The sequence below is a fragment of the Dendropsophus ebraccatus genome, chromosome 1 (assembly GCF_027789765.1).
Source record: "Dendropsophus ebraccatus isolate aDenEbr1 chromosome 1, aDenEbr1.pat, whole genome shotgun sequence".
NCBI classification, from domain to species: Eukaryota; Metazoa; Chordata; class Amphibia; order Anura; family Hylidae; genus Dendropsophus; species Dendropsophus ebraccatus.
The window spans coordinates 87,338,933-87,352,049 of record NC_091454.1 but is presented as its reverse complement, the minus strand read 5'-3'; the positions used below and the strand labels follow the sequence as shown (position 1 = coordinate 87,352,049).

The 13,117-nt window shown below is 40.6% G+C and overlaps 1 protein-coding gene across 7 annotated transcripts in view; it reads right to left on the bottom strand.

Moving 5' to 3' along the window:
- SRGAP1 (SLIT-ROBO Rho GTPase activating protein 1) overlaps positions 1 to 13,117 on the bottom strand; it is a 123,026-nt gene that overhangs the window by 17,251 nt on the left and 92,658 nt on the right. For 4 of the 7 annotated variants that reach the window (XM_069974380.1, XM_069974390.1, XM_069974416.1 and 1 more), the window contains 4 exons: positions 12,930 to 13,032; positions 8,227 to 8,287; positions 8,010 to 8,087; positions 5,912 to 6,046 (listed from right to left, as the gene is read on the bottom strand). In XM_069974380.1, the coding sequence (XP_069830481.1) occupies positions 5,912 to 6,046; positions 8,010 to 8,087; positions 8,227 to 8,287; positions 12,930 to 13,032 (377 nt within the window). Of the gene's footprint in view, positions 1 to 5,911; positions 6,047 to 8,009; positions 8,088 to 8,226; positions 8,288 to 11,260; positions 11,295 to 12,929; positions 13,033 to 13,117 lie in introns of those variants that run through there. The other 3 variants (XM_069974399.1, XM_069974408.1, XM_069974434.1) reach the window with 2 other exon arrangements.

The window sequence follows — 13,117 nt, the reverse complement described above, 5'->3', positions numbered from 1 at the left end:
GTGATTGATTAATGGTCTGGCGATGTGATTGGCACTTTCCTATGCATTGACACTTGAAACTAGCATAAAGTATTGTGAGTCCATCTCACAATATTGATGTTGTTATATAACTTTTGTCCGCTGATGTTTCTTTTTCTGGGACTGCAGCATATATAAATGTGTATTATCTCCTCCGAGATTGCCACTGTTCTATTTTAATGTTTGTGATTTTCTCTGTTTTTATATACATGTAATTAATAAAGATTTTTTTGTCACATATATTCAAGCCTTTCCTTTGATTGGTTATAGCAATTTTAGTGGTAGGAAGATGGCAAATCAGGAAGCAGGCTCATCATATGAGCATTGGAATACAAGTAAATCATACTGTGGAATTTAGATGTGATCAGTACTGTCACTATACACACAAAGAAAATTGGAAATCAAAACTTTGCTTAAAGGGGGTCAGTTGTTGGGCGCCTGGACAGTGGCTCTGTTAAATGTATAGTGGTGGCAATGTGCAACTGCAGCTCAGCTCCCATTAAAGTGAATGGCAGATAAGCTCCAGTGACCAGACATTATACAGTAAACGAAGCCCTGTTGACTGTGTAGTGCAGTTGACAATCAGTAGCTGGTGACCTATCTTGTAGTATACATCACTGCATAGTATATACTACTGCAGAGTATGTAAACAAATCAAATGATGTGCAGTAAAACATAGATAGTATATAGGCAGCAAAGCATAGGTAGTATATAGGCACTCAACTGTTTAGCACAACCTAACCTGACAACGGTCAGATATGCTTGAGACATTTATGACTCATGGGTATGTGCGCTTGACTTTTTTTTTTTTTTATTATTTGCACTTCACCTGCAAATCGCCGGTATCCTGTCTGTATACCACCTATGATTTGCTTACATATGAGGTTCATTCAGATGGCTGTTTTTCACCAAGTGGTGGTGGAACGTTAATTCATTGGGATGTCACTGTCAAATTAATTGATCCCGACATTGATGGGATGATGTTGTACCCATCAATATTTGCACTGCCCACCCCCCTATGATGGCAGCTGTTTGCTAGACTGAGCTACTTCTGGTCTTGGATGCCATGCTATTCACTGTGATGTCTGTATGCACATGTGGGTAGCAGCTGTTTCTATTATTCCACAAAAACACGGTCACGGTAACCGGCACTACTAGGTGTATTAAGATGGATGGAAAACGGGAATTTCCACAGGTGTAAATATATGAGGGTATCATGGTGCTTCCTCCCAAAGACACAAATCCACACAAAAATTTCCAGATAGTGGAAAAGCCACCACCTCCAGATCCGGAGGTGTTGGCATCCCCACTATCCACAAGCCATGTTGATGGTTTTTATTTGCTGAATGAACAATAAAGAGGAAGATTTTAACAGGGTTAGAGCACTCCCATATTTTCTTTTTTGGATGTTTCTACTATTGGTTTATACTGTGGTAGATAGTGTGTATAAACAGGATACAGAGACTCTTCAAACTGCCACCCCTGAGGAAGATAGCAGTGTGCTAATGGAACGTGTAGGGCAGGGTTAGGTGCATTGGGTATTTACTATTCTGGGCATGTTGCTTATTTAGTGCAGTGACTTTACATGCATATACTCTTTACTGATGTGTATTTGTTTATACTGGTCCCGTTTATCTGTTTACACACTATGCAGTCTGATAATAGCAGCCATATTTTATGGCATAGCGGTCTTTCCGGCATTAGGCTGGGTTCACACTATGTATATTTCAGTCAGTATTGTGGTCCTCATATTGCAACCAAAACCAGGAGTGGATTAAAAACACAGAAAGGCTCTGTTCACACAAGGTTGAAATTGAGTGGATGGCCGCCATTTAATGGCAAATATTTGCTGTTATTTTAGAACAATGGCTGTTATATTGAAATAATGGCATTTACTGTTATATGGCGGCCATCCACTCAATTTCACCATTGTGTGAACAGATCCTTTCTGTGTTTTTAATCCACTCCTGGTTTTGTTTGCAATATGAGGACCACAATACTGACTGAAATATACGTAGTGTGAACCCAGCCTTAGGGTGGCACATATCACGGTGACTCCTTCTGTACACATCAATCATTTTTACCCAGAAAACCCCTTTAAGGCCCTGTTTAGACAGGTTTTTACTATGTTCACAGTTTTTTTTTCTGGTAAACTCTTTTAGCAAAAAAACCCAAACATCTGAAAATCTGTGAATTTAGAATAGTCCAGGCAATTTTAAGAAACTTTGTAATTGGGTTTATTAGCCAAATCTGCCATTATCTGCATGTAAAAAGCCTTTTCCCAGGTCGCCCCCTCCTCTCCTTTCTGTCATCCACTGCTCAGAATCAGGAAATCTCGACTGTTTTTTCATCTCTTTCATCAGTCGGATCCTGTCTGGTCTATGAAGGGGGGAGGGGGGAAGGAGTGAGATTAGCAGGCAGCTGAGAGCCAGAACAAAGGATTGCTCAGCGGGGGAGCTATTCAGAGCCCTAATTAGAGGTCAGATAGCTCCATGGTGCCTGTCAGAAGAGAGAGCCTGAGATGTGAATGTAAATTAACTCTTTGTTGTCCTGTTTTGCTGCTTTTACTTTCTCTCTCCATAGGAAAACCATGAAGACAGGGGGGAGAGCTTCAAACTGCTTTTTCATGATAAAAATTCATTTTTCAGCTAATAAACCCAATTACAAAGTTTCTTAAAATCGCCTGGACTATTGATTTCTGCAATAAAAAGTTTAATGACAGTGACACTTTAAGACAAAACTCACAGTAAAACAAAGATTTTATTTGCAGATTCATATGTCAGATAAAAGTCAAAGTATATTGTTCAGGTTCTCGGACTATTCCATTACATGTGGTCAAGCATGGCAAATGTAAGTGTTAGCAGCACTGCCCATTCAGTATGTCTACAACAGCCAGAAAGATAGAATACATTCCACATTAATTGTGCTCAGAGGAGAGGCACATGCTTTGTCATTGCTAGGAAATGGGAAGGCTCTGAAAGTTTGCCACCACAGTCTCTAGGGCTATAATAATACAAAAAGGAAAACAAAAGTAGTCTATCAATTCCAGGCCAGTGCTGCTATGGAATGAAATCAGACTACAGCATCACTTTCATGTTGCTAGAACTGTACCTTGGACATGTGCCCCTTTGTTTGTGTTTGTTGCTGAGCTCCGCAGAGCTATACTTAGACCAGCATTTCCTCAGGATTTCCACAATACAGTGCAGTATGCTTAGTCAACCCAGTGGCTCATGGGATACTTACAGAATGCAGTGAAATAAGGTGATCCAACTACATCGAAAATCTGAGTGTTAGGGTATGTTCACATGGAGTAAAAGTGGCGCTGTGGAATCCCGCCTGCTTCAGTGTGTCAATGGGATGCTGCACGGGCCTCTGCACGTCACTCCACTCAAAGAACTGACATGTCAATTCTCTGAGCGGAGGCGCACGCGGCTCCCATTCACACACTGAAGCAGGCAGAATTCCACAGCACCCTAGAGTACCTGTTGTTATTCTTATTTTTTTTTTAATTAGCTCCTGGGCTTATTGACAATCTTGTAATATACTTTAATTAAATATTTTGGCCATAATGTGTTTGAAACCTAGCCTATACTTTCTAACACCAGGGGGCGCGGTTTTCATTATTTTTTTAATTACTGTTATACTGGACGAAATCTATACTCTTTCTTAATTAGAAAAAAAAGAGTTGAGACACAAAAAGTCCCGACCCCATGCAAGCGCCCGAGCAACACTCATTTGATTGAGAGCCCTGCCCAGTGCACATCTGTCTCCTAGCATGTGAATTGCAGGTGGCAGAGCAGAAACACATTCACAGACCAGAAGAAACAGGTTGGTGTGTGTGTGTGTGTGGTGGGTTGACTTGTAATGGCAGACAATGTGGCAGAGCTTACTGGCAGGTGGCGAGGTGTACCGTGGGGGGCAGGACTTACCGGCAGGTGGCAAAGTGTACCCCCCCCCCCCCCCGGGACAGGGCATGTTGGCGGGAATGGGGCTACAGCACCAGGGGGTTACTATTCGTATTGAATCCCATGCTGTAATGTCATCCTCACTGCCCTGAAAAAGCATCTTCACACAGAGAGGGCAGCAATACAGGCTAGGATGCAGCTCATTGGCCCTGGGCATGTGTAAAGCCCCTATTACACGGGGTGACGAGAGGGAGCCAGCGAGCGTCAACCTGTGAGGTCAGTGCTCGCTTGCTCCTCGTTTCCCGCTTGCTGCCAACACTATTTCATGCCAAATAGGGTGACGTGGGGAAATATCTGGGCACCAGAGCTGAATGCAGCGAACAACAACAGACAGCAACCAGAGAGGTAGCACTAACTGTATGTGAACTTTTTTTTTTTTTTAACATAGAACAACAGGTACACTTTAAGAGAGTATTCTCATATCAACAACTGTAGCTAAAACAGAAAGTAATTTTAATGTTAAGAAACTTTAGTTCAGTTTACATTCTTAGCTCTGTCTCCCCGGCTAGGCACTCTGAACAGTCTTGTCATGTTTACAGCTAGTTGTCTACGTTTCCGACCACCTCTCTTATCAGCGGTGGCAGGACTGAACACTCATTCCCTCACTGCTCTGAAGGGGGGTGGTCGGGATCTCCTCTGCGGGGCCATGTTATCTGTAGTAATCCATTTTCACACTGACAGCTCCCAGCCCATGGAGCTGTCAAAACGGGACTTGGCATAGCAGAGCTGAACAGAACAGTAGAGAAGAGGAGCACATTGCTGCTGGCCAGAACAGCTAATAACTGTGGAGGTGCCTGATCTCCACCCAAAGAAGAAAGTAAAAACAGGCCAGGTGCATGAAAAGAGGCAAGTTTGGCAGCTGAGAAAACCCTTTTAATACAGATTTTTTTGTGCCCTTGGATTCAGACTATACTGCAATTGTCCACACTCTACTCAGGTTATTTTCTTATGTGGGAAAAAGATACCAGGGAAAAAGGACATAAGAAAAACTGCACCTATAGGTTTCCTTGGGATTACTGTGACATAACTACTGCCAAATGTGAACAGAGGGATTTGAGATCGGACATGGCTAAAACATATGATGCTGTTTGCATTCTAAGTAACCATATGAATGAACTCATAAGCAATGCATATTTCTACAGAGGTAAAATGTAAGGTCTATTCTAAAAGTGGAAACTGGATATTATACCTTAGGTCACACCTGTATGAACATGAATTCAGCTGAAGAACACCAACGCTCTCAGGAAGAGCTTAAGTTTTGTAACTAGAATACGGCATTCTGCTGTATTTGCCTTTAGGGGAGAAGTGACAGCTAAAAGCAGAAATATGACATTCAGTAGATTATTTTATGCTTTTACATGAAGTAATTTCAAGTTTGCTGTGCTGCATTTTTATTTGGCCATGGCGTCCGGTTATTGACAAACCAATGGATCAGGCTTTTCTCATACATAAAGTACAAGGCTATTTCTCTGTCCTTGCCATTTTCTGCCCCCAGAATCTTAGCAGCACTTCATCCCAATAGCTTAGAAAAGATCAGAGTAAAGTGCAAGCTTTGCCTATGCTTGCTGTGCCTCATAGCTGCTGTAGCTGCCTGTCTGAACCTGATCTGTACATGAAAGAGAAGACAATTACTGAAGTGAATAAAAGCCTCTATTATGCCTGCAGGAATGCTTTCCTGCTGTGTTGGACACAAAGAGTTATACATAATCATGTTGAAAAAAGGGAGCGGTCCCAGCTGCAAGTATGACTAAATTCCCTTCCCAGAGTGGCGCAGATGTGGGACAAATTGCCTTTAAGACATCTAACTGTTCTCTTCCTCTTCCAGGAAATGCTAGCTGGGATAGAGTAAGGCTATGGTAAGGAAGAAGGGTGGGGGTTTTAGTGAAGCAAGGAAAGGGTAAACTTCTGGAAGACAAAAGGTGACTTACGGATGCAGGATATCAAATCGTTAAATCTTTCCTTGGGAAAGAGTGGGTTTTCTAAGCCCCGGAAATACAGCTTCAGGACACCAGCTACGGAGTTGATGTCGTGATTATTTTGGTCATCAGTCAAAGGGTCTTCTCCTGTGGAAAGGCACATAATGACCAGGTTACCATCAAGCTTGTCTGTAGTATCTGACCGTGCGCTACAACATCTCCTTGTCTATAATTAAACCTTATAATGTCAGTGTACCAGTAAAAATAGCAAAAATACTTTTAAAAAGAAAACATAGCATTACATTTAACAATAGTATAATATGCAAGCAAATTATACAGTAAATCTAAAACAAGAAGGACCTCCAGGGATGTAACTAGAGGCTGTTCTCACCACAGGGTCAGGTCTATATCCAAATATTCCCCAGAATAAGCCACATGTAATATACTGAGTTCAGAAAATGTGGCATTTCAAAGCAGAGTATTTTAGAAGGATTGTGGCTTAAGAAATGATCAGTATCTACTGACTTTATATATAGAAACAAAAACAATGTGGACAGTAAATGTCATTCATATCTAAATTCTATTAATAGTTGTACGTTGTGTGCTCTGCTAAATCAATAAGTATTAGGCCTATGCTTGCTACAAGCATTACAGGGAAATGGATAGACAAATTAAATCACTGTAAAGGGATGACCACACTTAGGGCCCTATTACACCAACAGATTATCTGAAAGATTTTCTTAAGCCAAAGCCAGGAATGGATTTGAAAATAGGAGAAATCTCAGTCTTTCCCTTAATAACTGTTCTGTTTATAGTCCATTCTTGGCTTTGGCTAAAAAAAAAAATGTGTCAGATAATCTGTTGGTGTAATAGGGTCCTTAGGGTGTTGTACAGGCAGCTTTTTTGCATCAAAATCCACAGCTGAAAACCCCCACCAAACAATGCAGATTTTGGAGTTTATCTGATGCAGTTTCTGGTGCAGTTTGGTGCAGAATATCCAAAGTGAAAATACTATAGCTTTAGAGTTACTCAGTAAATACAAAGGGGAAAATCCACAATTAATACACAATATAAACTTAAAGGGAACTGAATCAATTTTTTAAACCCTCCCCAGTATCTTATTGCTGTTAGGGAATAGCACTCTGACACTGTGCCCTGTAGTCTGCTGCTGGGCGGCTTCAAAATAAGCTCTGAACCTTGGTCATGGGGGCAGAGCTGCAGGGGCCTGTAGTGATGCTGCTTCTACCCTCCTCCCAGACACTCACTCTTGACTGGAATGCTAAATGCTGGGTTATACAGTGTGGGTGCCATTCGAGGGTCTGGAAGGAGGGCCGAGGCAGCGTGAATACTACTATAGTGTGACTATTTCACATATATTATGTGTTTTGGAAAATATTTTTTTACAGATGCTTTCGGACTTCAGAGGAAACAGGACTGGCTTGTATGCAGTTTTGTGTGCCAAAAATTTACAAATGTATGGTGTGACATTTTTGTTTAAAGTAAGCCAATTGGTCAAACTTTAGAATAGGCATGCACCAATAAATCTCAAGTATTTTAGGCTGTCTAGTCTAAAGCTGCACTGTCTAAAGGACATATAATTTGGCCCGAGCTGCCATGTAAATGAGCAGTGATCTGCTAAATAAGCGATTGTTTATAGAGCCTATTACACTGCCCAATGATGGTGTCACCAGCTATGTTTGTGCAGCCCTTGTCTTTAATCTGCCATTGACCACACGTGTCCTATTACATAGAGAGATGTGTGTCCAACAGCGGATTACTTTTTTTTTTTTACAGAATTGAGTGGTTGCTTGGTTGTCGGCTGATGCTGGCCCTATTACACGGCGAGATGTTTGCCTCATTTGGCCTTAAAAGAATCAGACACTATTAGCAAACCGAATGAGATCTCATCCACATTGCTGCTACACTAAAAACCTGTGTACATGGGATCTGCCCCCTGGTCAGTCAGCTTAGCGATCATTGAGGTGACCACAGTGCTTACTAAATACAGCGCAAACTACATTACATATGTTAAAAAGTACATTTTATGCATATTATTTTGTATATATAATATTTTAAACTTATTTATTTATATTACATCAAAAGATCTTACCTCTTTCAAATGCATTTTTTATATCATTCACCTCAACCTGGGAACCAGAAACTCGAAATATACCCTGGTGTTGAAGTCCTGAGGACAATGTTGAAAAGGAGAATATTACCAACATAATAGTGACTACAAGTATCAATCAAAACAGAAAAATTTAATAACGTCATGGGTCAGTAATAATCTAAAGGATATGAAGAAGATGAATAGAAATGATTCTTACCATACAGGTTTATGAATCTAATGCAGCTTTCCACGATGAGGGGAATTATTTGCCCAGATTCCTAGAGCGATAAAGTGATAGGAATGACTAAAAGGCGATCTTTGACACCCAGCAGACGGATTAACACTTTAGCTTCTCTTATCTACACATTTATAGATATCTGGGCTGTTAATGACTAAAACTCCAATCATGTATCTCAGGTAATCTGTGCCATAATACAGAACGGAGTTTAGTGCAATGTCTAGTACCGAGAAAGTAGGTGTGCAGCTTACACATCTTTCTCACTGTGCAAAGGACATCTATACAGCTAATTTTCTAGCACAAATGATAAAGGCAATGATTAGGGATGGTCCGAACCCGAACCCTCGGTATTGATTCCCGCTGTCTGCCGACTCCGTGGAGAGGGTGGATACAGCGGGAGGACCGCCTGGAAAACTGGGATACAGCCATAGCCATAGGCTGTATCCCAGTTTTTCAGGCGCTCCTCCCGCCTCCCTCCTCCCTCCCGGATAGACTCGAGCATGCTCGAGGTTCGCTCATCTCTAATAGTAACCCCTTCATGTTTGATACAGAGCTTGTTCCGGTGATCTGCACTCTGATAGGTGCTTCATGGTCTCATGATCGGAGCTTTCCTATATGGAAATTTGAGAGCACTAAATCAGATTAACAAGTTTGCGGATGCGCATTAGAATGGTAAAATCAAGCGATCTGAGGTACTATGAAAAAAGTATATTCATTGGTGCCAGACAAGCTGTAGCCAGTTTAACATAAACTGCCAACCTTTTCGTTTGCAATGGTGTTTTCGTTTGCAATGGTGTTCAGAGGATACAGAGAATGGTGTGATCAAGGAAAAGCATCCAGTGTAAGGAGATCCTGACAATGTAAACAATCCATCAACGAAAGGGGTATGATGAGGATGTCTGGAATAATTTTGAGGAACAGGTGGCACGCAGTCAAGCAATTGGCATTCAAACACAGTGCTAGCGCTTCAACTGATGTATATAGATGCACAAGTCATCGTTCCTTAGCACGGATGAGCTGTAACAGTGTACAATCAGTTCAAGTGCCATTGCTGTCTAAGGCTAGGTTCCCACTGCATTTTTTCGGTCCATTTAATGGAGGAAAAAAAGGCTAAAAAAAATGGACGAAAAAACAAATGCATGAGTGTGCAGCCATCCATTTGGATCCGTTTTCCCGACTTCGATTATAAAAACAAAAAAAAAAAAAAAAAAAAAAAAAAAAAAGATCAAAACGCTGACCATGTTTTTGTGTACGCTAAAAACACAGATCCGTTTTATTCCTTTTTATAATGGAAGTCAATGGAAAATCTGGTCTTTCTTCCCCATTAAATGGATAGCAAAAACGTACTGTGAACCCAGCCTAAGGTAAACAAAGGCAAAACTTCAGAGGTTAAAAGAACAAAAACGGCATCACCCAACATGATGTAATACAAATCTGGATGTTTTTCTACTGCTCAATAATGCAATTTTGTGCTCTTTTTGTCCTCTGGAGTTCTGGGGTTACATGTGCCGCTCTAACCTCTAATTTTCGTCCATTTTGGTGGATTTTTCAAGATTTATCAAGAAGTACACATCTGCCTGCCTTTACATCCACAAGATTACCTTTTCCATGATGTTTTTTTTCTTGATCACACCTTCTTGGTATAGTTTCCACACCACTGTATGAGAACCCCCCACCAGCATGGCAGTTCTTAAAACACTGGCCATGTCTAATCTAGCATCGACAATTGTGCCTTGTTAGAAGTTGCTCAGATCACTCAATTTTTCATTCTAATGTGGATTCACATAGAAACTGACACAGAAAACTTGCTGACTTCATTTTATTCTACACTCCAGAGTCAAATTTTTATGTAGGGAGGTTCCAACCATGAAAGGGTAGATGTCACTCAAAGTGTATGATCACAGCAAAGGTGTTAAAGGGATAGTCTAGCGAATGTTTTTTTCTTTCAAATCAACTGGTTTCAGAAAGTTATACAGATTTGTAATTTACTTCAATTTAACAATCTCTAATCCTCCAGTACTTATCAGCTGCTGTATATCCTGCAGGAAGTGGTGTAATCTTTCCAGTCTGACACAGTGCTCTCTGCTGTCACCTATGTCCAAACCATGAACTGTTCAGAGCAGTAGGAAACCCCCATAGAAAACCTTTCCTGCTCTGGACAGTTCCTGACATGGGCAGAGGGTGGCAGCAGAGAACACTGCCTCAGACTGGAAAGAATACACCACTTCCAGCTGGACATACAGCAGCTGATAAGTACTGAAAGACTGAAGATTGTGAATAGAAGTACAAATCTGTATAACTTTCTGACATCAGTTGATTTGAAAAAAAAAATTGCCATAATTCCTTTTTAAGAATGCATCTTAAGGCAGGTATGAACGGCAGTCCAAGATTAGCACAAGACAACAAATCACAGTTACTTAGCAATAGATTTTATAAAAACTGTAAATGAATTGCTGCTTGATGCGTTAGTGTGTTACATATGAATACAAACATAGAATACACTGGGTTTCATAAAGCAGACAAGACATGTCATAAAATAAAGTTAGTAATAGATCAGACTTTGGTTAGACATGATTTATCTGCTGCATAGAGAAATCTTTGACAGGGGAATATTTGCACACAGCATTTAGAATATAGGTGCAAGTTTGCATAACAGTATAGCACTTGTAATAGGCTACAACCACAGCAGAACACTGTGATTGATGTATCTCAGTTCAACACTGTAACAGTAAAAGCCAATACCAGGAAATAGACTGGATATAGTTTATTTTCATTGAATTCCATACTTGCATGAATATGTGTGATTTTTATTTTCCACCTGCTATATGCGAAATATGTTTTGTCAGGCATTTTATGTTGTAATATACTGCAGGTATAATGTAAGTTTCAATGCTCCAAAAAACATATGTATACTTCTGCTGAGTGCAAATATCCCCTTGTACAAAAGACAACTGCAAAGCAAGGTGCAAATCATGAGAAAATAGGCAGATGACTGTCACCAATAGCACAATACCTGATGTCTTGTGTGCGAATTCCTTCTTCCCCGACTAGAAAGCAATGTTAGAGATACAGGACAGAAAAAGAAGAAGTCGAGAATAAATCTAGTGAAGATCCAAGATAGAATAGTTTTACTGATTTCATAGTATAGCATTCCTGGAGGAACAGGGGAAAGAAGGGTGTAACCCCCTTCATCAGTGCAGTGTAATGTGGTATTATAGTGACTGCAGTGAACTCTGATACAACACATACCGACACAGTGTTCTACAGAACAGCAAAAGGATTCGTGTGCTGAGGCTCTAAGCAGACAGCAAGTTTTCATAGCAATTGTTCCTATTTACTTATTTGTCCTTAAGGCCTTGGCATAGATTTACTAAAACTGACAGTGTAAAATAATGACAGATTTATCAAACAGCCCGAGACACTCTATAAATCTGGCACATTCTTAGACTCGAAGTTTACAGCAATATGCTGGCATAAACTGTGCCAGGATCTTAAAACGAAATTCTGGCAAATTTACTGGCGTGCAGTGCCACATCTTTAGTCAAGCCTCCTATGTCAGACACACAGATCTGATACTTCTTACTTGCAATAGTAAATCTACTCCATTGTCTTGTGAAGACAACTCCTGACCATAGGACATATAAATCTGGTAGATCCTTTGCCATAGACTGGAATTGATCATCCAGAAGAAAGAGCTGCACTCATGGACATTGCGAGTGAATACACTACCTGGACAGACATTCTATTGTCAGCACGTAATGCTACATTTGTGCTGCAGTGAAAAGGATTTGCAAACCCACAGAGGTGAGCTGACTAGTCTCTATTCAAAAAGACGTTGTCTTTAAAGAAAATGTACGTTGTGGATGCCAAAGTAACACTGCGCAAGCAAGAATTTAAAAAATGCCTTCAAAGGGACTCATAGATACCTTTAAACTATTTTTCAGTTTTCTACTTTTTAGAGTACAAAATCAATTCCTCTAGAGGTCTTTATTAAAAATTTGCCTAGTTTTTCTTGTGTTTTCACATTTAGGGTAGCTGCAGTGTTCTATGCAATGTGAAATCCGTCAGTAGTAGTCGGTGGGGGGGGGGGGTCTCAGATCATATAATGTGGCATGTAATGCAGGATTAGATAGGTTCTCCAGAGTGGGAAACTCTTTGTAACTGTTCTCCACCTCAACAGATGAGAGTCTTGTACAGAGAACCCTCCCATTGCTCATTCGGAATAGTGTTTATGAAAACAGGTTTTCTGAATTAGACTACCCCTTCAATCATCAATATACATGCTTGCTGGAATATCTGCAGTACATTATGTGTCGCCTACCATAAGCACAGGCTAAACAGTTGATGTGCAATGAAATCAGAGTCACTGCTGTATTTGTTTCCCTATAACAGAATAACAGGAAGGCTTTTGAGGAAATGTTTCCTGCCCTAAACATTTCACTGTAACAGAGTTCACTGCATAGATGTCACAGTCTACAGTAGACAAAAATAATGTATGAGTTACTGAGGAAGGGGTTACACGTCCATCTCTCTGTAGACTCCGGAAGGATATTGATCAGAAGGGAAAAAACAGCCCACCACAATGTAGAATGTAATGACGTCCCTCAGCTGCAGTGAGGCCCTGGACATTACATTAAAAGCAAAAGGTGCAGGTAAGACCTCAGCATTACAAGTGCGAGTACCTGGATGAAGGACTCCAGATCCCCGTTAAACAACTTAGTAATATATAGAGAAACGGGTCTGGGTTTCCTTTGTTTCTGAGGTTTAGGGGGCACATTTGGAGGCCTGGGAAAGGGAACATGAGCAAAAAGTGACATAGCTGAAAAAAATTAACTAAACCACTACCGTGATTACGAAAAAAGTAACTGAT